The sequence below is a fragment of the Myxocyprinus asiaticus genome, chromosome 39, assembly GCF_019703515.2.
Source record: "Myxocyprinus asiaticus isolate MX2 ecotype Aquarium Trade chromosome 39, UBuf_Myxa_2, whole genome shotgun sequence".
NCBI classification, from domain to species: Eukaryota; Metazoa; Chordata; class Actinopteri; order Cypriniformes; family Catostomidae; genus Myxocyprinus; species Myxocyprinus asiaticus.
The window spans coordinates 1650841-1677837 of NC_059382.1; the positions used below are offsets into that span (position 1 = coordinate 1650841).

General features: G+C 38.1%; 3 protein-coding genes across 6 annotated transcripts in view; 1 reads left to right on the plus strand and 2 right to left on the minus strand.

Moving 5' to 3' along the window:
• The window catches only part of LOC127429940 (uncharacterized), a 97806-nt gene that overhangs the window by 34555 nt on the left and 36254 nt on the right, over positions 1-26997 (minus strand). The window contains exon 2 of one of the 3 annotated variants that reach the window (XM_051679323.1): positions 18377-21535. The gene's annotated coding sequence lies outside the window, so the exon portion shown is untranslated. Of the gene's footprint in view, positions 1-11575; positions 21536-26997 lie in introns of those variants that run through there. The other 2 variants (XM_051679321.1, XM_051679322.1) reach the window with 2 other exon arrangements.
• LOC127429922 (chordin-like) overlaps positions 1-26997 on the plus strand; it is a 63565-nt gene that overhangs the window by 14158 nt on the left and 22410 nt on the right. The window contains exons 17-21 of one of the 2 annotated variants that reach the window (XM_051679284.1): positions 6631-6687; positions 6814-6917; positions 7045-7302; positions 7446-7539; positions 7732-8490. In XM_051679284.1, the coding sequence (XP_051535244.1) occupies positions 6631-6687; positions 6814-6917; positions 7045-7302; positions 7446-7539; positions 7732-7796 (578 nt within the window). In that variant the 3' untranslated portion in view covers positions 7797-8490. Of the gene's footprint in view, positions 1-6630; positions 6688-6813; positions 6918-7044; positions 7303-7445; positions 7540-7731; positions 8491-26997 lie in introns of those variants that run through there. The other variant, XM_051679285.1, reaches the window with a different exon arrangement.
• LOC127429918 (NACHT, LRR and PYD domains-containing protein 3-like) overlaps positions 10045-26997 on the minus strand; it is a 77067-nt gene continuing 60114 nt past the window's right edge. Inside the window, 5 exon segments of the mRNA XM_051679278.1 lie at positions 10045-11415; positions 11522-11568; positions 22020-22193; positions 25777-25950; positions 26346-26519. Coding sequence (XP_051535238.1) covers positions 10874-11415; positions 11522-11568; positions 22020-22193; positions 25777-25950; positions 26346-26519 — 1111 coding nt within the window. The 3' untranslated portion in view covers positions 10045-10873.

The window sequence follows — 26997 nt, forward strand, 5'->3', positions numbered from 1 at the left end:
AATGGCCTGCATGGCAGAGTTCCAAGACGAAAACCACTGCTGAGAAAAAAGAACATTAAGGCTCGTCTCATTTTTGCCAGAAAACATCTTGATGATCCCCAAGACTTTTGGGAAAATACTCTGTGGACTGACGAGACAAAAGTTGAACTTTTTGGAAGGTGTGTGTCCCATTACATCTGGCGTAAAAGTAACACCGCATTTCAGAAAAAGAACATCATACCAACAGTAAAATATGGTGGTGGTAGTGTGATGGTCTGGGGCTGTTTTGCTGCTTCAGGACCTGGAGGACTTGCTGTGATAAATGGAACCTTGAATTCTGCTGTCTACCAAAAAATCCTGAAGGAGAATGTCCAGCCATCTGTTCGTGACCTCAAGCTGAAGCGAACTTGGGTTCTACAGCAGGACAATGATCCAAAACACACCAGCAAGTCCATCTCTGAATGGCTGAAGAAAAACAAAATGAAGACTTTGGAGTGGCCTAGTCAAAGTCCTGACCTGAATCCTATTGAGATGCTGTGGCATGACCTTAAAAAGGCAGTTCATGCTCAAACCCTCCAATGTGGCTGAATTACAACAATTCTGCAAAGATGAGTGGGCCAAAATTCCTCCACAGCGCTGTAAAAGACTCATTGCAAGTTATCGCAAATGCTTGATTGCAGTTGTTGCTGCTAAGGGTGGCCTAACCAGTTATTAGGTTTAGGGGGCAATCACTTTTTCACACAGGGCCATGTAGGTTTGGATTTTGTTTTCCCTTAATAACAACCTTCATTTAAAAACTGCATTTTGTGTTTACTTGTGTTATCTTTGACTAATATTTAAACTTGTTTGATCTGAAATATTTAAGTGTGACAAACATTCAAAAAAATAAGAAATCAGGAAGGGGGCAAACACTTTTCCACACCACTGTGTGTATATATATATATATATATATAGAGCCAGACAGGTTATCATTTTTATTTTATTTTGTTATTTCTAAAATGAGATTTACAAAAACATTTACAGAATAACAGAAACATTGTAAGATTCCAACCATAAAAGTTACATTATTTAAAGGGGATTTGTTCATATCATAATAACTTACAAAAGAAAACGCTTTGAACTTTTTGTTATTTAACAATCTTGAAAATTGCAAAAAAATTAATTAAATAAAATTCTACACTGAAATTCTGTACAGTTATAAGTGTGCATATTTCTGCTTATGAATATAAAATTTAGCCAACAAAATACAAAAAGAGATTAATTGTTTCTTTTATTCTTTTTTTTTTTTTTTTTTTTGCAATTAACAATTTCTATTGATTCCAATGACAAATCCAATAAACATAACAGGAAACACGGAATCACGTTACATAAACCTAAACCCTTCCCACCGAACATTCCTACCCCCCACCCAACACAAACACACACACCCCCGTGGCCTGACATCAAACCAATAATGACACACAAAATGAACAAATCAACAGACAGTATTCAGAAAAAAATAAAATAAAGAAATAAAAATAAAAAACAATAAGAACGTACACACACATTCAATATTACCCATCTCCCTCCACCGTCTCCCCGAGAGCCCTCCACAAAATCCAAATACCTACCCAATTTTTATTAAATAATCCCGTGTTGCCCAGCCTTCTACAAACCATCCCCTAAAAAGCCGCACCCTGCCCAACTCCGTGCACCACTCCAAAAACGAGGGCGCTCCAGCTGATTTCCATCCCCTAAGGATGACTTGCCTTCCGATCATGACACCAGCCAGGACCCAACTCTTCATGAACCCATCTCCTACATCAATGACCATCCCAAAAATAGTACAGAGCAGGTGGCGCAGCAATAGAATTGAGATCTGGGAATCCCAAAACGTTGAATCAAATTTTCAAAAGATCTCAATACTCCACTCTCATACAGGTCACTGAGTGTAGTAACCCCCCTCATAATCCAGTCTGACCAGCAGAATACATACATAGTTTAGGGTTGAGCCATAAGCTCGAGGCAACATTTAGATAAATATCTGAATTAAACACTCTGGACACTTTTGTCCATACCGAGTGCAAATGCGAAATAACAGAGTGTGATTTAACTTCTCTGGTTAGATTAGAAAGGCTTTGCAATGGCAAAATAGGGGCAAGAACTTCCTGTTCAATAGAAAACCAGGGAGAGGCTCTCTCAGGTGGAAGCGACCAATGAGCCAAATGCCTGAGACCGAATGCATAATAATAAAACAAAATCTTGGGTAGGCCACCTTTGTCAATCGGCCTATGTAATTTGTTGAAATGTAGTCTGGGTCGTTTACCATTCCAATGAAGGACTTCGCTATGCTATCAAATTGCTTGAAATAAGAGAGGGGGACATCTATAGGGAGTGACTGTAGCAGGTAGTTGAATTTTGGAATACAGTTCATTTTAATAACATTAACCTTCCCAAGCATCGATAAATGTAATGAAGCCCACCTGCTCACATCGCTTAAACCTTTTTATTAAAGGCTCAAAATTAACTCTAACTAAATCACACAAATTTGCTGGGAATAAAATACCCAAATACTTAATGCCCTGTTTGGGCCACTGGAAGGTGCCCGGCTGGAAGGCCATTACTGAACAGTACGCTGTCAGAGACAAAGCTTCGGATTTAGACCAATTGACTTTGTATCCTGTAAACTTGGAAAAGGAATTAATTATTCTGTGGAGGCAAGGCATAGATCTAGTAGGGTCAGAGACAAATAATAAAATATCATCTGCGTAAAGCAGAAGCTTATGCGCCACACCTCCCGCCATCACCCCTGGAAAATCATCCTCCTCATCGCGGCTGCTAATGGTTCCAGGGCAAGACAGAACAATAATGGGGAAAGAGGGCAACCCTGCCGAGTGCTCCTATCCAGAGTAAAATAACCTGAAATTAATCCATTTGTTTGTACCACTGCTACAGGGTGTCTATAAAGTAACTTAATCCAACCAATAAATGTACTCCCGAACTCATACATTTCCAAAATCTTAAAAAGATAATCCCATTCTACCATATCAAACGCCTTTTCGGCATCAAGTGAGATGGCAGCGACTGGAGACTGATCATTCGCTACTGACCACATGATATTGATGAAACACCTAATGGTATCAGAAGAGCTGCAGCCCTGAATAAACCCCACCTGATCTATATGTATAAGAGATGTCATAACTTAATCGGTTAGCCAAAATTTGACAAATTTTTTACATCTAGCTGGATCAGGGAAATTGGACTAACTTTTACACTCGCTTGGATATTTGTCCTTTTTAAGAATCTGACTGATCCGGGCTTGTGTCATGGTTTGGGAAAGCTTTCCATTCTTTAATGATTCCGTATAAATTTCTAACAAAAGTGGAGCCAGTTCTGTAGCATAAGATCTAAATTCAGTGGCAAAACCATCTGGTCCCGGAGCCTTGCCCGTAGGTAGGGACTTAATTACCTCGTCAAGCTCCTCCAAGGTTATCTCAGAATCAAAATAATTTTTTTGCTCAGTAGTTAATTTAGGGAGTTCTAATGGTTCCTCAAATTTTCTAATGTCTTCATCAGTAGACGAAGACGTGGAACTATTGAGATCAAGATAGAATTCTTTAAAGGCATTATTAATATCAATGGCCGAGGTAAAAATTTCACGACCAGCAGATTTCACTGAGGGAATGGTAGAAAAAGACTCTCTCTGCTTTATATGTCTAGCCAAAAGCTTCCCTGCTTTGTCCCCCTTCCCTGCTTTTGCCCTAACCAAAACTCCACCTTCCACGACAAAATAGTATTATATCTATATTTCAATCGGGTCAATTCTCTGAGGCCATCAGATGACATTCGGCGCTCTGCTTCTGCATTTTTAATATTCCCTTCCAACTCCACGAGTTCTCGTGCTTTGGATATTTTGATGAATGAGGCACACTGTATGATCCGACCCCTAAGAACAGCCTTAAGTGCCTCCCAAGCCACGCCCACAGAAAATACTGAGGACCAGTTGGTCTCCATATAAAAATTGATTTCAGTCTTTAACATTTGTTAGAAATCAGGATTTTACAAAAGGGATACATTAAAGCGCCAACTATATGATTTATTTTTCTCCGTATGTGGCAACATCTCTAAACTCACCAGGGCATGCTCTGAGACTAAAATGTTTCCAGTTGAGCAATCAACAACAGATGAAATGAGGGACTTAGATAAAAAAACAAAAAACAATCATCTATTCTAGAATAAATCTTATGGACTGATGGAAAATCTTTTTATAGTCCCTACCAGATGGGTTCAAAAGTTTCCAAATATCTATTAGCCAAAATCAACCTTTGCCCCTGAATTTCAGCTAAAACAATAATGACTCTTCCTAATTTATCATCAATCTGCCCGAGAAATCAGAATTGTAGATGTTTATCTATCAATACAATGACTCCCCTGCTTCTACTTGAGCCAGCACCAAAGAAAACATGTCCACCCCACATCTTACCAAATTCCCCAGCCTCCTGTGGGGAAACATGTGCTTCCTGAAGAAACACCACATCATATTTCTTATGCCCAAGAAAAAAAATAACCTTCCTTCTTTTTATGGGGTGCCCCAACCCATTTACATTCCACGTGGAGAGAGACAATCCACTCATACTAACATTTGACATTTTTATATAATAGAAAAAATAAATTGTGTGTCAAAAACAAAATTATAAAGACCACATTTCAATATTAGTGCAACAATAAAACCCCGAACACAACAAACAGAAAAATGTGCGCATTAACCCTGTGCACGACAGTGCCAACCAGAGTCGATCCCTGTGCTTCAAATACAAACCCGGTGCTTCTATACAGATTTTGTGAGGCAAAATGACATAACAGAAATTACTTTGTAAAACAAACTCCAGCCAATAGAAGGCATAAGCTCAAAGAACAAGCAGATTCATCTACAGCTGTCCCGAAGGTGTGTTCCTCCACAAAACAAACTCCAGCCACTAGGCGGAACAAGCACAAAAAGAAGCAAAACAGGCATCCCAGTTCCTCGGATGGTCAAGTGTATATTTAACGAGTCAAGCTGACTCAGAGGCCCCATAAGAAACACACCAAGATTTCCTCAGTCCATCAACCCTATAAAAGACATCGCTTGTTGTAGGCATGTAGATATTTTGCGGTCATCCTTATCACTGGCCGGGAACTTCAGTGTAAAAGTGATCTTCCATCAATGCAAAAGTTTCTCGAAGGAGTGTTATTCCACAAAACATACTCCAGCCGCTAGGTGGAACCAACACAAAAAGAAACAAAAACTGCGCCCAGCTTCCTCAGACAGCCAAGAGTAAGTACAGTGAGTCAATCCACTCACATGAGAAACACCAAATGGCTTACTCACTCCAATTTTTTGTGAAGGACAGTGCTTGCTTGGGGCATAAAAATACTTTGCGGCCATTCTTAGTATTTATTCTCAGTTTGGTCGGGAACATCAGTGCAAAAGCGATCTTCCATTGATGTAAAAGTTTCTTGCATTCCTTGAATCGATCACGTTTCTCTCTTGTCGAATTCGCCAAGTCTGGGAACAAGAAAATGTTGTGATTCTTCCAAGAAAGCTTTCCTTTGCTCCTCATGTAACAAGATCTTTATCGGATGATCTCAGGAAATTGGCCAGGATTAATCGGGGCCTGTCTCCCTCAGCCAATCTGTGAGCTCACTCGATTTCCAGATTATGGCCATGTAAAGGGGTTAGAGGGAAAGGAGGAGGTGAGAACTGGCTTGACAATATAAATAATAGTTTAATAATAAACTTAAACAAAAACACACAAACAAACACATACAGGGCAGTTGCCTGTAATTCTCTCTCTCTCTCGAACTGTTGTCTCCGGTCGCCTTTATCCCTCGCTCGCCTCATCAGGGTGTTTGGGGTCCGGGCGTGCATCACCATATCTCTGCCCTCCTCATGCTCAGGAATTCTAACAATTCGGATGTTATTCCTGCGGCTCCTATTCTCAAGATCTTTACGTTTTTCAAGAACGTGTTTCAAATCAACTTTGGTTGCCAGCGGATTATCAGATAATTCCCTCTCCGATGACTCCAGATAATCGATCCGATTCTCAACATCTGCCACTCTTGTAACCAACTCAGAATTTTGTTTCCATCGCCGTAATTAATCGACGTATTACTGCGAGATCTTCTAACTCAGTGACAACTTTCGTCAGCATCACAAACATGTTGGACAGCTGACGCTGGATTTCTCCCACTGCACCATTCGAATTGAGTCCCTGGTCTGCAGGCCCATCAGAGGTTTCAGCTTGAGCACATAAGTGTCTTTTATTATCTCCAGAGCCCGAGAATTTTGAGTTTTTTTGACATTGACTTCAAAGAGCAAATATGTAGCAGGGTGTATCGAATCTCACCTAATTATTACATAAAAATAATAGCAAAGTGCGCAGAGCTCGTCATCTACACATCTGCTCCTCGCATGGCGTCACGTGACTCCTCTTTTTCTTTTATACTTAAACTGTTTTATTGACGGGCCTATTTATGCATTGTAAAATGTAAAACTTTCTTTTTTTCCATTTATGGTAGTTAGTTTGGAATAAGTAATGTAATGTATTAACACACAATGTAATCTAATAAAATGGCATTTAATGAAGTTTGTATTTTTAAGCTTCATTTTAATTTTTTGATTTCTGTCAACAGAAAAGAAAGAAACTAAAGAGACCACTTCAGTAGAAAAAGTTGATGAGCATCCAGAGGGTGAGTTTTTGTCAAATTTAATTTCTATTGGAAGATTTTCCATCAAATTGAATATTGTTATTCTGAATAAAAGTGTGAATTATGTTCTAACTGAAGTGTATAGTCAAATGTTTTTTGTTGTTTCAGGCTGTTATTTCGAAGGTGATCAGAAGATGCACGCACCTGGCACAACGTGGCACCCGTTCGTTCCTCCTTTCGGCTACATCAAGTGCGCAGTGTGCACCTGCAAGGTGAGTTTACAAACATTATAAAACATCACAGAATTATTATATGTTCTGGACAACTGTGGCTGTAAAATATTTATATTCCTTTTATAATAATATTAGTCACTAATGTTCATGTTTTCATCCATCTCAGGGTTCAACCGGAGAAGTCCACTGTGAGAAAGTGACGTGTCCGGCACTCACCTGCAGCCGACCAATCAGACGCAACCCTTCAGACTGCTGTAAGGAGTGCCCAGCGGAGGACACGACCCCTCTGGATGATGACGAAATGATGCAGGCGGATGGAACGCGTCATTGCAAGTTCGGCAAAAACTACTACCAGAACAGTGAACACTGGCACCCGAACCTCCCGCTGGTCGGGGAGATGAAATGTATCACCTGCTGGTGTGATGTGAGTTTTTCTTTTATTTATACAAAATTAATGTTTTATTGTCAATTGGAAGCACTATCTGAGTTTTAAGGACTGCCTGAAAAGTTGCGGATTTTAAGTTCTTAATAGCACAACTATCGTGCGCCGTTCTCTTTTTATAACAGCACGGAGTTACGAAGTGCCAGCGAAAACAGTGTCCGTTACTGAGTTGCAGTAACCCCATTCGCATGGAAGGGAAATGCTGTCCTGAGTGCATAGGTAAGTTTTAAAAGTTGACATTTTTCAATGTTGCTGAAGTCTAGCCTGAAGCTTCCTTCTGATTGGTTCATGTTAGTGAATATTCATTTGTGTTGACGCGCTGATCTGCTGCTGTTGCCCGAATTCAGTTTGAAGAAGTTTAAATAAATCCTTCATAATTTACTAATACACTTTCTGTCTTTGTTTTCACAGAGGACTTCATGGAAAAAGAAGAAATGATGAAGATGACAGAGAAAAAGAAAAGTTGGAGACACTGATATCATCTTTTCTCAACCTTCTTCATTCGTCTCAGACACACATAACGAGACATCTGAAGACTGCTAAACAACAACGAACAAACGAAACAGAGGACGTCCAGAACAAAAGAGAACAAGAGTTTGAGAGAACGTGACTCTGAAGACGAAAGAGATCGAGACAAAAACAGAAAAAAACGAGAGTGAATCTCAGCTGCTGCAGTCGTTTGAATTTCGTTTAGTTCGATTTTTTCACGGAAATGTTTGTTTTATTTTTAAACGACTATTTTTTACAAATATTTGACTTGGAACAAAACATACATTCCGTTATCTGTAAACCTTTGTCGAACAGTTCGCTCACTTGGTGACACAAAATCTTTTTGAGCATTTATAACTGTTTGTGCGGCAGTAAAATCTTTCAGTATGCAAATATGACGCTCAAATCTCAGCCAATCAAAAGGACTGTTCTGCATTCTGTGGCTGATGTGTCTGATTGGAGATTTGCTCTATGGGTGGGGCTTGGTTGTGGAGGCGGGGTTTAGAATGCAGTTGGCCCTGCCCATGAACACCAGCCCCGCCCATTTCTGATGCACCTGATGTCAGTCTGTTTTTTTGATTGCTGGTATGTAATATTTTATGGGTTTTTTCAGTATTGTGTTGACTATTATAAATATTTTTTGTATTGCATATTTATTATGATGAATAAAGTTTTTTTTTAATTATTTACGTTGTCTTAAAAGTTCTGTTTTAATTCATATTTGTGGTCTTTACTTGATAGAATATTGATCTTTCATCAACATGTAATAACTTTCTTCGCCTCTGAAATGACTTTCATTTTCTTCTGACATCACTGACCCCTCTTATTTTAAAACTCCTCCCCTCAAACTACAGAGTCCATTCTGGTATTAAACTCCCACTTTTCATGATCCAATCAATTCTATTTGTATAAATTAAGTCCCGCCCTTCTTTTCATGTCATTGAATATCCCGTTTCACTTGGGAAAACATCACTGCAGATGTAAAATGGGTTGTGAATGCATTTCATGTTGACTTAAAAGATACTGAACCGATACAAAATGCACAACACATTAACACAATTAATTCTAGAAAGTAAACAAACACAAACTACAAACATGCAAGAGTGCACAACAGTACAATACTACACATTTATCACAAATAAACCCTCAGACGCACATGCAAAACATATAAACACACACAGTTCTGCACTTGCCTTGAGTGTTTGTATGTTTCAGATGGCCACAGGAAATGAAGTCACACCTGCAGGAACCCCAGACACCAGGCAAGGAAAGGTCAAAGGTTAACTATGAGGTATGCTGATGTCTGTATGCTGCAGTATGAGGTGGTTTTTCATACATTCATCAGTCTGTTTGACTGTTTGAAAAGTTTAAAGTTTATCAATTTCTCTCTATTCCTGATGCACACTCTGTCTCTAGTCATGTCTGAAATCACTCCCTATACCCTATGTAGTGCACTACAGCTTACATACAAACACAAGTGAACATGAAAGAAGCAAGACTTGATTTTCCACAAGCTCTGAATAAAACCAGTGAATCGATTTGTACAGAATACTTTTAAACTTTCTCTTGGTATTTGTTGTTCTTGTCTGTTGTTCATAAAAATAACACTAATGTCATCAGAACATGTTTGTTGTGTTAATCTGTCCATCTTCAACGAGTAAACGAATACAAGTTTGGACAAAATAAACTCTAACTCTGAGTGCTTGAACTAGAAACTACATTTGTACAATTTCTGAAGAACATGTGAGTGTGTTTGTCTGTGTAAAGCTCTCAGCTATAATGCACAATTATCTTTTACTTTTCAGGTGTTCAGCATGGTTGCTAGGCTGTTGTGGGGGGTTGCTAGGGGGTTTCATACAGGCCCAAGTCAACTGAGTCCAACTCTTCTGTTATTTTACAGTGAAAATCTTCACTTCTGTCATCGCTCTCATCTGCATGTTCATGAGTGCTTTCACTTTCACATTTTACTCAAGATTTTCAATGTAAAATAACTTCAATTGCAGCTTCTCATCAAAACCTGTCGTATGACTTCAGAAGACTTGGAGCATGTTACATGGATTACTTTTAACACTTTTGGGTCCTTTTTAAGCTTTAAAATGAGCCACTATCAGCTGCCATTGTATTAAGAGTGAACAAGACATCCACAATTCCTCTTTTTGTGTTCCACATAAGTCAGTCATAAGGGTTTGGAACGACATGAGAGTGAGTAAATGATGACAGAATTCTTATTTTTGGTGGACTATTCCTTTATTGATCAGTAGTAATGATGCTTGTCTTAAACAGAAATAAGAGAATGAACCATGATCCCAGTCATTTCAGTTTCTTGTCATTTCACATCAGAGGCCAAAAAATAAAAAATACAGTCAGAGGTATCAAATCAAGAAGAGACTTGAATAAATAACATCATGCTCTCTGCTGCTCAGAATCTCTCAAAAACTACTGAAAATTCAAATAAATGTCACAAATCTTTGGTTCAAACATGTTTTTGGTCTTTAGAGAACGTTTGTCTGTAAGATAATTCTGGAAACAGATGGCATGTTCAGAATATCACATTATCATCCTAATAGAAGTGGCAGAAATAGTTCAGAGTAAATGAAAGTTTGTTACTCTGAATTCAGAGGTTTGTTTGAGTCTGTGCTCACATTATAAATGTACAGAAAGAGCGTCTTCTTGTGTCCACACGAGTGATTACAGTAATTCTGAACACTTGTGTAAGAAACACAGAAAGAGATTCACTTCCGTGTTTTAACTGTGTGCAGTTATAATGTCACAGTTACAGCTAACACATATATATTATAATTTAACATCTCAACATTTATTTATTACTAACTTTAGAGATTTCAAGTATGATGAATGATACTATTTACACAGATCTAAATACTTCTTTATATAAAAACAATTCAAAAGGGGTGTCTGCAGGATTTTAAGTCAGACACACAGCAAACTAAATACACGAGGAAATATGTTACAGTTGTGATTAAATAGAGTTTAAGTGAACAAACATGATTATATTTCTATAAGTCAGATGTGAGTGTGTGTGTGTGTGTGATGTCTCTGTTGTTTCTCACACAGACGGCTGTTTAATGCGACACAGAGACACTGAACCATACCAAATGTTAAATCCAGCATAGAGCGGTTCAGTGAATGTGGTGTGTAATGTGTGTAAGTGTGTGAGTGTGTTTGTGTTAGAGACGCTGTAGAATGACAGAGTGTCGGACGACCAGTCCAGATACACTCCTATTCTCTTAGAGCGGACTGAAGGGACTCGTATGTCAGTTCTGCTTTTATTGTGTCTGACAGTCAATCTGTCATCAGTGCAGTGCAGACTCCAGGAGATTTTATTCCATCCAAACCAACTGTCACTCTTTCCTTTCCTCTTGATTCCTTTATATGTCACTGAAATATCAGCTCTCCCGTTCCATTCAGCCTCCCAGTAACAGCGTCCAGTCAGACTCTCTCCACACAGAACCTGAGGATGCTCATCAAATCTCTCTGGATGTTCAGGATATGACTGACACTCTTCCACATGTGTCACCTTTCTGTTCTCCTCAGACAGAGAGAGATTAGGGTGTGCTGTATTTGGATCCAGTGTGAGATCACAGAAATCTGAACACAAGAACAGACATTAGGTGTGTGTGAGTGTGTGTGTGAGAGAGTGTGTATGTGTAGTGTGTGTGTTTGTGTGTGTGTGAGTGTGAGTGTGTGTACATACATTTTTGTGGTCCAGGTGTAATATTGATCTCTGCTCCATGATTCACACTATAAAACACAAACATGATGTCACATTGATGAAACATTTATTTTCTGTGAGGAATAATTGATGATGGACCGTTAAATTAGTGAGTGGCCGTTACTTCTCGAGAGAGATTAATTTTCAATAATTCAACGGGACAGAGACAATTACTCTGATTATACAACGGTTACAACACCTTAAGACATCTTTCAGGGTTTTATCTAGAGATGCACCAATCAGATACCTGGAACGGTATCAGCTCCAATATTGACATTTTTACCTGGATCAGGTATCAGTCCGATGAACCTGATCCAAATCCAATACCACATGTTTGTCATGGTCGCTAACGTCGAATAAAAAAATGACAGAAAAGAACCATAAAAACACCATTAAAGGAATATTCCGGGTTCAATACAAGTTAAACTCAATCGACAGCATTTGTGGCATAATGCTGATTACCACAAAAAATTATTTAGACACGTCCCTCCTTTTCTTTAAAAAAAGCAAAAATGTGTGTTCCAGTGAGACACTTACAATGGAAGTCAATGGGGTCAATCTGTAAACATTAAAATACTCACTGTTTCAAAAGTATAGACACAAGACATAAACAATATGTGTGTTAACATGATTTTACTGTCACACAATCACTTACTAACCGCATCTGTGGAAAGATATAGAAAATTTTACAAATGCGTTACCATGACGATGTAAATCTAAAATAACTGTTAAAACAACTTAAACTATTTTACAGCTCAAATAATACACAATTCTTACCAGAATAATTAATAAAAGTGATTTCATAAAGTTATAAGCTTCACATTTCTGCCTTTAAACCTCAAACAATTGTCCTCATTGACTTCCATTCTGCCTCTCTTCCCTCAATTTTCATTATTTTTTAAAGAAAAGGAGGTATGAGTCTGAATTAATTTTGTGGTAATCAATATTATGCCACAAATGCTGTTGATTGTATTGTATTGATTGTATTGAAACCAGAAATTTCCATTAAAGTAGTCTATATGACTTATGAATCGCAAAAGGCTGTTTAATAAAAAATTATCCAGTCTGCACTCACTCACTCACTCACTCACTCACTCACTCACTCACTCACTCACTCACTCACTCACTCACTCACTCACTCACTCACTCACACACACACACACACACACACACTCACTCTCACACACACACACACACACACACACACACACACACACACACACACACACACAGTCACCTCTCTTTTCTGAACCGGTGAGTATTTGTGACAGACCTCCATCTGAAGAGAGCGATACCTCAGCAAAAACAGTAGGTGTAACATTCAAAATCAAGTAGTTTTTAAACGGCTAATGCTTCAATAAACTGTTATGAGAGTTTTTGGACCGGTGCCAGTTCATAGTGGACGGAGTTTCCCACTGTAATGCCGAAAATAGAAACCAAGCGATCGACAGAATGTACCGTCTCTTGTCACGGCTGGTTAGAACAGAAACTCTGATTAACACAGAAAATATAACTTTTATCGCATGTTGTTTTTTCCATCAGGTTAGGACACAATGTGACTGTGGCTGCCTTCAGCCTCCTCTGTCTATCTCTCTCTGTTTGATTGAGTACTCTGTTTCAAATAAATGAGGCTGGGCATAGAAATGCATCTATTCTCCGATTACAAACTCATCAGACATATTTAATAAGTTCGGTTCTCTGGTTTGTGTGCAGCTGTGTTGTGTTCTGTTGTTTCTATTGCTGTGATGGACCTGTTTTTAGATAAACAAAACACATTTTCTCTTGAACGCCCCATGTTGCCCCATGGAATAATTTATTAGACTTCTGAATTATACTTTTGCGTCCTTTTAAAGCTTGAAGAGGTGGTCACCATAAACTGCCATTGTGTGACATCACTGAGCTCCAAATTTTTTTTCTCACAATTTCTCCCTTTGTGTTCAGAAAAAGAAAGTAAGTCAAATGGGGTTATAACAACACAGGTGTGAGTAAACAATGACTGAATTTTCATTTTGGGGTGAACTATCCATTTAAGATGCTTTATTGTCATTGTATACAATACAACAAAATTTAGTTTGGCAACCCTCAAAGATAGCACAACTGTAGTACAACAGTATTACACAGTACAAACACAAGCAACAGTAGAACCTGTTTAGTTTCTTTATGCATAAAAGAGTACTTCCAATCAGTTCCACACAATGGGACTCATTCATTTTTTTCATCATCTTTAAGATCCTGCAACTTAAATACATAATTTATATGTAATTGATGTCGGCCATTTAAATGCACACACACTAAAACATAGACGTTAAAAGGGTTTAAAAATGGCCAATTCAGATTTTGTCTTCATGCAACCAGTTTAAATATTCTGTCCCATCATAACATTATTGTTCTTACAAACTCTAGACCGCTGTCAAACTCAACTCCTCACATGCCCACAAAATGATGTTTCATCACACTTGTAGTAAAAAGATTCAAGGCCCAAACATACTCTATGCAAGTATGTGAACGCAGACGCACCTTGCTACGCAAGCTTGATTTCACGTGTCGTTGCGCTGTGAAATGTGTCAGAGCCAATTCATAACCCAACGCAAGTACGCATTGCATTCTCAGTGTTGCCGCAAGGGGCACTAGAGCAGATTTTCTTCTTTCAATCAACAAATGTCATGGTGGACTCAAGCAGCAATTTGAGTTGAAGCTTTTCGAAAAATATATATGACTTTTAGTCTCCTGTCCATTCAAACAAACTTGTTTTTTCTCTGTGTCTCTCCCCACTGCTCAACTATCGACTCATCTACAACATCATACATAGCATACCTAAATCATTTATGCAGAGCTACGCGCCCACTAGAAGCCTGCGGTTGGTTAAGGAACGTCGCCTTGTTGTACCAACACAAAGAGGCACCAAAACACTTTCCCGGACTTTCAGCTTCATCGTACCACATTGGTGGAATGACCTTCCCAACTCCATCCATGAAGCTGACTCACTCTCTGTCTTCAAAAAAACGACTAAAAACACATCTTTTCCATGAGCACTAAACCAGTCATTAAAAAAAAAGAAAAAAATATTCTTGTTGCACTTTATTCTGTTTTGAATACTATTCTGATGCTAGTGAAACCTTGTAATACAGCACTTTCCATACCACTGTCTCCTTAAGATGATTCACTTATGTTTTCCTCTTTTGTAAGTCGCTTTGGATAAAAGCATCTGCCAAATGAATAAATGTAAATGTAATGTAAATATAAATCTGGTTTCATGGTCACGCCTAAAAAATCTATTGCCCCCTTGTGGTCTGAGGTTTGTAACTACCAGAGCAACGCAAGAGTGCATGTAATGTATGTACAACGGGACCATGCGTTGGCCAAGCGCTCGCGTCTGCATTTGTGTACTTGTGTGAAGTATGTTTCGGCCTTCAGTCAGTGAACCGGATAATTAATGCACAGCAAACAATTTCCGTTTACACCAACAGAAGGATGTCCACCAACATTAACATTATCTGGTTCAGTTGAGCGAGTAAATCATGATGGTAACAGTGATGTACATCCCTTACAACTGGAAGAATCTTCAGAGAAATGAACAGAATGACTGAAGAGAGTATTTGACCGAAACGCTGTAAACAAATAAAGATTTGTAAGCTATAGGACAGTAGGTGTTTTCCACACAATTGTTGAACTTGTACCTGAACTAAAATCAGTTCCTTGTAGAACTAAACCTGTTCCAGCAGTATTCCAACATTGTTTTTCCACCAGGGACACAGAAAGCAGGAACTTTATTTAAATAATTTAATGTGACGCTGTTGTAAAGGCGATGCCTGAACTTAATGCGACACTCGCTTCAAAACAAAAACAATGGATGACTCTGTGAAAGATTTTGTGTCAGTTTTTTGTCATCCTGTTTTGTCGTGCAAAACTTCTTGTGGACAAGACGCGTATTGCCAAAAAGTAAGAAAAACACGCAAAGGACTTTTTATATTATCCTAAATTAATTTTAATATCTGTGGAAAGCACTCTCGCTCTCACGTATATTCTTACACACTTACACACATACATACGCACACATAGACACTATTGATGAACTTACAGAGCCTTCATGTCAACGCACCCCAGTGACTCAATTAAGCAGTTCAGCAATTAAAAAGCTCTATGGCAACAAAATGAACACAATCTATCTACTAATTACACGATAAACGTAAATGATGTTTTGCTCCTTTATTCTCTTGTAGTATTGTTTCATTTATTTTCAATCTAGTTTAATGTTGTGGTCAGCAAAGCTTAACTTGACGAGACAATCTGATATTATTTGTCGTTTCTGGTCGATGCTTCAAACTAATGCTGCATTGTTTTCTTCTCCATAATGGGCTACTTGCACAACTGCTTCTGTGTTCTAAGTAGTGCGGCTCAGGCGTTTCTGGTTACAGCGTTCAGCGTGCCTACGTGCAGAGATTTATCCATGGGAAGGCAGATTATTTCTTTTTTTTTTTAGGGCAGTCAGTTGATTAAATAAATAAATCATATTTCTGGTGCTAACGTGATGTCTCAATTTTATAATTTGCTTAAATGTGCCTCTAAATATATTCGTTTCTAAATGTAGCTAAACTCAGCTCCAGAATAATAAATCAAACATGTATAACCTGCAGCAGTCTGGCCATCTCATTAACACGTTTCATTCATTGATGATATTTCATACCAGTTGAGATTCAATGATAAATTCCACCATACAACGATTGCAAATGATTTTCTTTGGATACATGTCCCAGATGTATTTATTTATAAATGCATTAGCTGATATCTTACTCTGAACATGCTTTAAAAACTCTCTGATGAAGCAGTTGTATTATCAAACTAAATAAATAAATAAATAAATAAATAACTGCGCTAAAATACTGAATTATTAACCACACTCCATATATTTAATCTATTTCAAACATTATAACTCATTACCTTTAGCAGCTCTTATGGATTTGCATTTCAACATTTATTGATATACAGTACTTTTCAGTGAAAAAGTGACACAAAATAAGGATTAAAACATACATTTATTAAAAACAGGTTGATGCATGCGTTCATCGCGTCTTTGTCCTTCCTTACACATGGATCATGGCAGTGACTGAAACACGTATTTGTTTCATTCAAACAGCGTCGCTTGTGCTGACACCCTTTGACTCATTCAACCTTTTGTCATTTGTGTTTCAAGCTGATCTGTGGATAAATGTCTGCTACAGACCTCCGTGTGAGGAGAAACTGTGAAATGTACTTGGATTGGAGTGGAGTATCTAGTTTACCAGCCATTCTCAGATCAGCTCGGGCTGAATTAAAGCTCTGAAAACTGATCTTCCCCTGAATTTTGAAGAAACTGTACACGGTAATGTTCAAAATATTTAATCTCCTATCTCCAAAAAGATCCGTACTTTAAAATCCTCATTCGAACTTTCATTATAAGTGGTGTTTCAGGAACTAGGTAACTACAGCGCATGTAAATACGTTTAACTGGAAACTAGCGGGCCGCACTATTTCAAAGCGAAAGTACGTCATGAGGCTCAGTGCAAGTAGTCCATTACTCAGTATATCCTGCACAGCAGTGTCTGTCCATCTGCATTTGGATTTGAAAAACCTACAATAGCAACAACTCAACAAAAGTTTTGGCAAATTTTAGTAACCAGTCTTTTACAAATGGCTGAATCGGTTTTCTGATGGGTGAAGGCGCATATTTCTTGACCAACGGGAAGCATTTGCTGTTCTGATTCCACCTAAATAGTTCTACTTACAAGGAAAGTACCACCTCTGGAACAGGTACTAAAAAAGGTCCTGGTTTGGTTCAGTTCTTGTGGTGGAAAAACAACATCAACCTGAAATAGTTCCAGGAGCTATTTTTGCCCATTGTATTGTGCCCGCACCTACCCACGACATGTGTTTATTCATAAGTTTAAAAGCATTAACACAGAGCATACGTTATCAACTGAACGCAATTTATTGATGCCTATACTGAATTAAATGTAAATTATACAGCTCATATCAAATGAAGAAACTGTCCAACCAGTCACGTTAGAGGTAGGGCAAATGTTATTTTCAATTACGATCTTGGCTTCCAATGATTATGAAAACAAGATATCGAGATAAAACGATTATTGTGCCACATTCTGTTTCGCAATGAAACACCCCGGCATTATATCTTTAAAGCATCCTTTATTAAAGTTCAAATAATCTCCGAAACTGGCATTTTTGTGTGCGGTCAGTGCCGCGTCTATGAGTTGTGTGAAGTGACCGGGGAAGATTGAATCTTCTCTCTGGCGCGGGGACGCTCGTCACTCACGAGATTAGATTATAACGTGATGGCTCGCGATGTAGTGAATCATAATACATGTGACACGTTCACTGCATGTATCTTATCATGAAGAAAATCAGCGAAACGCAGCTCTATAAAGAAGATAACTTTTCTTTTTTTTTTGTGAGTTAAAGATACACTATATTGCCAAAAGTATTCGCTCACCCATCCAAATAATTGAATTCAGGTGTTCCAATCACGTCCATGGCCACAGGTGTATAAAATGAAGCACCTAGGCATGCAGACTGCTTCTGCTAACATTCGTGAAAGAATGGGCTGCTCTCAGGAGCTCAGTAAATTCCAGCGTGGTACTGTGATAGGATGCCACCTGTGCAACAAGTCCAGTCGTGAAATTTCCTCGCTACTAAATATTCCACAGTCAACTGTCAGTGGTATTATAACAAAGTGGAAGCGATTGGGAATGACAGCCACGTAAAATGACAGAGCGGGGTCAGCGGATGCTGAGGTGCATAGTGCACAGAGGTCGCCAACTTTCTGCAGAGTCAATCGCTACAGACCTCCAAAGTTCATGTGGCCTTCAGATTAGCTCAAGAACAGTGCGTAGAGAGCTTCATGGAATGGGTTTCCATGGCCGAGCAGCTGCATCCAAGCCATACATCACCAAGTGCAATGCAAAGCGTCGGATGCAGTGATGTAAAGCACACCGCCACTGGACTCTAGAGCAGTGGAGACGCGTTCTCTGGAGTGACGAATCATGCTTCTCCATCTGGCAATCTGATGGACGAGTCTGGGTTTGGCGGTTGCCAGGAGAACGGTACTTGTCTGACTGCATTGTGCCAACTGTGAAGTTTGGTGGAGGGGGATTATGGTGTGGGGTTGTTTTTCAGGAGCTGGGCTTGGCCCCTTAGTTCCAGTGAAAGGAAATCTGAATGCTTCAGCATACCAAGAGATTTTGGACAATTCCATGCTCCCAACTTTGTGGGAACAGTTTGGGGATGGCCCCTTCCTGTTCCAACATGACTGCGCAGCAGTGCACAAAGCAAGGTCCATAAAGACATGGATGAGTGAGTTTGGTGTGGAAGAACTTGACTGGCCTGCACAGAGTCCTGACCTCAACCCGATAGAGCACCTTTGGGATGAATTAGAGCGAAGACTGCGAGCCAGGCCTTCTCGTCCAACATCAGTGTCTGACCTCACAAATGCGCTTCTGGAAGAACGGTCAAAAATTCCCATAAACACACTCCTAAACCTTGTGGAAAGCCTTCCCAGAAGAGTTGAAGCTGTTATAGCTGCAAAGGGTGGGCCGACGTCATATTAAACCCTATGGATTAAGAATGGGATGTCACTTAAGTTCATATGCATCTAAAGGCAGATGAGCGAATACTTTTGGCAATATAGTGTAGATCGAAGTGAACATAAAGGTGAGAGAGTCTTATCCCATTTTATACTGGAACAAAAAACGTTTCTGATTAATCTGTTTTGGCTTGTTTTCCAAAATAATATCTAAAATTCCTTTAAAATAACGTGCATTTACTTTAAGAGCTACACTGCAGATTATCTGAGAATGTTGAGTACAATATTTAATCAGGGCTCGACATTAATGCTTGTCTGGGACAAGTGGATTTTTGAAGGGGCAAGTGAAAGAGAATTTTACTTACCCGACCAGACAAGCAGACTGATTAAAACGTCAATAACGAATGTGTTTGTGATAGCCTAGGCCTGTGTCACTTATTAGAAAGTTAATATTCTTATTCTGCTGTGGAAAATAATCTAGAGCATATAATTTTATTATTCACAAGCGATCTAGTAACAGCTGCGCCCTGTTTGATTGACAGGCAGGTATGTGTATGTGCTGAAAATGCGCACCTGAACGGTCAAATGCATTTCAAAATTCCACCAAAATTCCCGTCTTGGTGAGGTATTAATGTATACACAGTGGGTGATGTCTACAGTGAAAGTAAACAGCGGAGAAAAAAATGTATTTTAATGTCAGACTTGTAAGTATAAATGTAAGCTAATAGACCTGCTGCTGTCTAGTGTGTCATTATAATAATCAAACAAAACACTCACTGCTCTTGACTGTGTAACTTTAGTAGCTTTAAAAAGTATTAATGTATTACACTCATACAGTGAAGACCAGAAGTAGTTGTTGCATTTAATTCTGAATGTTTACTTGAATACTTGATAGCCTTCTGCAGTTAAAAACTTTTAAAGCGGTTAAAAAAAGCACTGAATATTCTTAATTTGTATTTTTTGTTCTATTATTTTATTAAATAATGACTTAAGAACTTGAAACCATTCATCCATAATTAACATATTAGTTAATGTTATTATTAGTTGCGGTATTAAAGCTGGTATTGAGAATCATCAAATTTCACTAAAGATTACTGAAATTTTGGTACTGTGATAATGTATAGTTTTTATTGTACATGGTAGATCTTGCTGCAACAACATGATGAAAAAGTAGATCTCATTCCATAGAACTATGAGCATCCCTGCTGTAAATGATGGTGATGGAGGCTTTCCTTTATTTGACTATCATACATAACCTAAGTGCAGTTTACATTTCAAGTTCAAGGAAATCCACTGTTAAAAAGGCAAGTATTTTTTAAAAGTCGTTAAATAATCGTGATCTCAATATTGACCAAAATAATCGTGATTACGATTTTTGCCATAATTGAGCAGCCCTAGTTAGACATCTTCCCACGACATTTTCGCCCCATGTCAAGCAATTATGTTGGAAAAACCATATAAAATGTATGAAGCAGTTGGGAAGCTGGGAAATAAACTATACTTTAAAGAAGTAAATGCAAGCATCAAAGAAACATTTTTAAATGAAAACAAAAAACTACTTTTTTTATTATTTATGTTATTCTTAAGTTCAATTTTACTCAATTAGTAGTTATATTTATATTTAATTTCACAAATATCAAAATGTAGTCATGACAGTTTGCCTGAAAGAACACAAAACATTCGGATGTCTTATGCACCATATAACTGTGGTCGGAAGCAGGTGTAAATTTTGTTCATACCAACTACCATTTTGAAAATACGAAAAATTCTTTGAAAACTTATGTCAGAACTGTTTTATGAATGATTTACTCACAAATTTGTTCTGCTCGTGTTTCATGAATGAGATCCGGTGAGTTTGATATTATTACAATAAAAACAACATGTATCGGATCTGTATTGGCCGATACCAACAGTTCAGGTGTCAGAACCAAAAGAGAAAAATGGTATTGGTGCATTCCTATTTTTACCTCAAGAAATTTTCTGGTTTTTGTCCCTTAAACACTTGAGTGTTGAACTACTTGTGCCACAGATCCATCTACTAGTAACAGACCCATGCGCTGCTTTTAAGTATTTATTAAATTTCAACTTCTTATTGAAGTAACAAGGTATTGTGTACTTAAGTGAAAGAGAGAGACAGAGAGATAGAGAGAGAGAGAGAGAGAGAGAGACAGAGAGAGAGAGAGAGAGAGAGAGAGAGAGAGAGAGAGAGAGAGAGAGAGAGAGAGAGAGAGAGAGAGAGCGTGCTTGGGTGTGTGTGATTACCAGTCTTTGGATAAAAGTGTCAGCCAAATGCACAAATGACATGTAAATGTTTGCTGCGGTTCTCATCTGCAGTAATGTCACTTCAAATCACCAAGTCAAAGTCTACACTTCTCAGTAGCAGGGTGGTACTGTTGCCATAGAGCTTTTAAATTGCTGAACTGCTTAATTGAGTCACAGGGGTGCGTTGACATGAAGGTTCTGTAAGTTCATCAGTAGTGTCTATGTGTGCGTATGTATGTGTGTAAGAATATACGTGAGAGCGAGGATGCTTTCCACAGATATTAAAATTAATTTAGGTAATATAAAAATTGTTTGTTATCCATATCATCTGATCTACAGTATTCAGCCATTGAATTTATTTTATTTGGTTATTTTGCAGTGTTTACTAAAATAATCTGGTGTCATTTAATTTAAGTCATTTAAACCATAATGCGGTCAAGACCTGGAACTACTTCATAACCATGTGTTTACAGAAAAATTATTGCAAACTTTAGAATGTCTGTCAACCAGTCAGAATCAAACGTTCAACAGACCCGTGGTATAATTCCAAATAAATTACACACCCTCTGAAACACACACACACACTCACACACACAAACATACACACACAAACACACACAGGATGATCTGTAGGGCTCAACATACTTGAGTTTTTCCAGTGTGCATTGTGGATCACTGAGTCTCTCAGTGAGCAGTTTGACTCCTGATTCTCCTGGGTGATTGTAGCTCAGATCCAGCTCTTTCAGGTGTGAAGGGTTTGAAATCAGAGCTGAAGCAACATAACAACAGCCGACTTCTGTCACCATACAGCCAGATAATCTACAAACACACACACACACATCAACAGTCAAGACACATATATGGAGACTTAAATTAGCAACATGGACTCGAGTCACATTTCAAGACTTAAATCCACAAACAGACCCCGTGAAGCTTTCTTTTAAACACTGACCTTATTGAGATCATCATGGAACAATGTTTGTTTTCTTTTTACATGTATGATCAAGCTAATGCTGTAACAAATGACTGATCAAATCGATATCAATAAAAATCGAGTCACTAGTGTGACGCTGTCTTAAAGGAATAGTTCACCCAAAAAATATAATCCTCTCATCATTTACTCATGCTTACATCATCTCAAACTTGTATGACTTTATTTCTTCTGTGGAACACAAAGATATTTTGATGTAGATGTGAATATTTCAATTCAGTGCAAGTCAATGGGGTCCAACACTTTATATCTCCAATAAGGAAATAAAGGCATCATTACACTTAAAGCTCGATTACACTTTCTAGCTCTATGTGCATGCATCAAGCACACACACACTACAGTTCAAAAGTTTGGGGTCACTTGCATGAAAAGTTTTTTCATGATCTCAAAAACCTTTTGATCTGAAGGCATATGCTTAAATGTTTGAAATTAGTTTTGTAGATAAAAATATAATTGTGCCAACATTTTAATTTATTTAATGACAAAACTAAAATTGTATTTAAAAAATTTTTTTTTAATGGATGACTTGAACCGAATAATTAAGAAAAGCACCCACTAAGTGCCCAGCATATAGATGGGAACTCCTTCAATACTGTTTAAAAAGCATCCCAGGGTGATACCTCAAGAAGTTGGTTGAGAAAATGCCAAGAGTACATTTCTGCAAAATCTAGGCAAAGAGTGGCCACTTTGAAGATGCTAAAATATAACATAGTTTTGATTTAATTTGAATTTTTTTAGTCACAACATAATTTCCATATTTCCATTTCTATTATTCCATAATTGTGATGACTTTACTATTATTCTAAAATGTGAAAAAATAAAAAACAATTAAAAAAAATAAATAAAGAATGAGTAAGTGACCCTAAACTTTTGAATGGTAGTGTAAGTGCAACTGCGCATTCAATCATGATCATGCCTAGAGACTGCAATGGTAAGATGTACAGTGAAAAAGGAAAATCGATCATATCTCTTCAGAAGACATGGATTAAGTCGTATGGATTACCTTTTATGCTGCTTTTATATCCATTTTGGAGCTTGAAAGTCTTGGAACCCCTTGACTTCTATTGTATCACATCTTTATAAAATACAGTGTCATGTTTTCACTCTGAAAGACGCAGCACATGTACAGGTGCATCTCAATAAATTAGAATGTCGTGGAAAAGTTCATTTATTTCAGTAATTCAGCTCAAATTGTGAAACTCGTGTATTAAATAAATTCAATGCACACAGACTGAAGTAGTTTAAGTCTTTGGTTCTTTTAATTGTGATGATTTTGGCTCACATTTAACAAAAACCCACCAATTCACTATCTCAAAAAATTAGAATATGGTGACATGCCAATCAGCTAATCAACTCAAAACACCTGCAAAGGTTTCCTGAGCCTTCAAAATGGTCTCTCAGTTTGGTTCACTAGGCTACACAATCATGGGGAAGACTGCTGATCTGACAGTTGTCCAGAAGACAATAATTGACACCCTTCACAAGGAGGGTAAGCCACAAACATTCATTGCCAAAGAAGCTGGCTGTTCACAGAGTGCTGTATCCAAGCATGTTAACAGAAAGTTGAGTGGAAGGAAAAAGTGTGGAAGAAAAAGATGCACAACTAACCGAGAGAACCGCAGCCTTATGAGGATTGTCAAGCAAAATCGATTCAAGAATTTGGGTGAACTTCACAAGGAATGGACTGAGGCTGGGGTCAAGGCATCAAGAGCCACCACACACAGACGTATCAAGGAATTTGGCTAAAGTTGTCGTATTCCTCTTGTTAAGCCACTCCTGAACCACAGACAACGTCAGAGGCGTCTTACCTGGGCTAAGGAGAAGAAGAACTGGACTGTTGCCCAGTGGTCCAAAGTCCTCTTTTCAGATGAGAGCAAGTTTTGTATTTCATTTGGAAACCAAGGTCCTAGAGTCTGGAGGAAGGATGGAGAAGCTCATAGCCCAAGTTGCTTGAAGTCCAGTGTTAAGTTTCCACAGTCTGTGATGATTTGGGGTGCAATGTCATCTGCTGGTGTTGGTTCATTGTGTTTTTTGAAAACCAAAGTCACTGCACCCGTTTACCAAGAAATTTTGGAGCACTTCATGCTTCCTTCTGCTGACCAGCTTTTTAAAGATGCTGATTTCATTTTCCAGCAGGATTTGGCACCTGCCCACACTGCCAAAAGCACCAAAAGTTGGTTAAATGACCATGGTATTGGTGTGCTTGATTGGCCAGCAAACTCACCAGACCTGAACCCCATAGAGAATCTATGGGGTATTGTCAAGAGGAAAATGAGAAACAAGAGACCAAAAAATGCAGATGAGCTGAAGGCCACTGTCAAAGAAACCTGGGCTTCCATACCACCTCGGCAGTGCCACAAACTGATCACCTCCATGCCACGCCAAATTGAGGCAGTAATTAAAGCAAAAGGAGCCCCTACCAAGTATTGAGTACATATACAGTAAATGAACATACTTTCCAGAAGGCCAACAATTCACTAAAAAATTTTTTTTTATTGGTCTTATGATGTATTCTAATTTTTTGAGATAGTGAATTGGTGGGTTTTTGTTAAATGTGAGCCAAAATCATCATAATTAAAAGAACCAAAGATTTAAACTACTTCAGTCTGTGTGCACTGAATTTATTTAATACACGAGTTTCACAATTTGAGTTGAATTACTGAAATAAATGAACTTTTCCACGACATTCTAATTTATTGAGATGCACCTGTATTTATTTAATTAGATCGTATTCTTCTGAACTTTGATAATCACATTAGGTCATATCACGATTCCTGTCTTTCCACCCCCAAATTTAAGACCTCTTTAAATACAAATTAAGACATTTGTTGTATCATTTAAGATATTTAAGACTTTTTATGACCTTCAATTTTGGAAAACTGAATAAGACATTTTAAGACTTTTTAAGGATCCGTAGGAACCCTGAAGGAAATGCTTATGATGCTTAAACACTCTGCTGATGTCTTAATTGATTTGTAGTCACACAAATTTTAATCAAGGATAATTAAAATATTTTTGATCAATCACAACAAATAAACTGTATTCACAGTGTTGCCATATTACATTTTTTGACATGAATGAAAACGAGGCTCTGAGGGACAGACTTACAGTCTGTTCAATGGCATGCACTGTATAAAGCTCTTATATCACATCTAATGTTCACAACAACAATTCAAACAGTACAACCCATTGAAGAGACTGTCTGTCGCTAACAGCCTCATTTTCATTTCTGTCAAAAATTAAAGATGTAAATAACATCCACAACAGATTTTTTTCTCTGCATGTCAGTTTGCTATTATTAGATTGTAGTCATCCTTAAACATTTAGCATGACAACTACTGCATTCTGGGGTTATTGTAGTGTAGTTGGGGGCCGTTATTTCATACAAATCAGTTAAACCGCCTTAAATACCTCAGTATCTCAAGTTGACAGTTTGTACTCTTCAGTCCATCAGAGATCATCTTCACTCCTGAATCCTGCAGGTCATTGTTACTCAGGTCCAGCTCTCTCAGAGTAGAGTTTGATGATTGTAGAACCAATGCCAGACTTTCACAACACTGATCAGCGAGATTACAGGTGGACAATCTAACCAGGAAAAACAAAATTATTATAAAAAAATTTACTGATCAAAATACAGTTTTGATTATGATTTTATCTACAGTAAGTGAACATAATCGGCACAAAACAGAATTGTAAAATGAATGATTGTTCCCACACAGGTTTCCCAAATACTTCTACTGCCATGCCATCCTTCTGCCATTGATCAGACAAACAGTTAGCCACGCCCCAAACTCAAAACATGGGTTGAGTCAGATGTTAAAATGTCAGAATGCTCCAACAAACACACCAGTGTTTTGAAAGTGTCACAAATTCACAGTGTGACTCTTCAGGAAGTCAAACTACCAACGGTTTAGTTATAGTTGACACTGCACATTAAACTGGGATATGAGAAAGTATTTTAAATTTAAAGAAACACAAACCTCAGTATCTCTAGTTTACAGTTTGTATTCTTCAGTGCATCAGAGATCAGCTTCACTCCTGAATCCTGCAGGTCATTGTTACTCAGGTCCAGTTCTCTCAGAGGAGAGTTTGATGATTGTAGAACTGACGCCAGACTTTCACAACACTGATCAGTGAGATTACAGCCCGACATACTAAAAAACAGGAAGCATGTACAGCAATCAAATAAAGATGAGCAACTTACTTACGGTCATGACAATTACACATTTTGTATACAAAACTTAAAGGGGTCATGTCATGAGGAATCAAATTTTCCTTAATATTCTGACTTATAAGAAGTCTTTCTACAATAAAAACATGCTGTAAATTTCAGAACTCAAAACTTAATCCCCAAATCAATAAAAGCATTTATTGAAACCAAGCTGCAAAAACGACTCGTTCTCTAATTAAGCGTCCACCCAACATCACAAGGGGGCCCATTTATCATGACCGCCTCTACAGCGAAAAAACAACTATGCCTACTTTATGTCATCGCAGCATTGGCCCCACCCACTTGCGTTCAGTTCGTTCACAGAGAGAGAGAGCAGGACACACAGGCCTAGTGTGGCCAACTATTTCTGAACACCAAAGGGTTAGACATAAACAGACCAGTGTTTCCCATTAATTACCTAG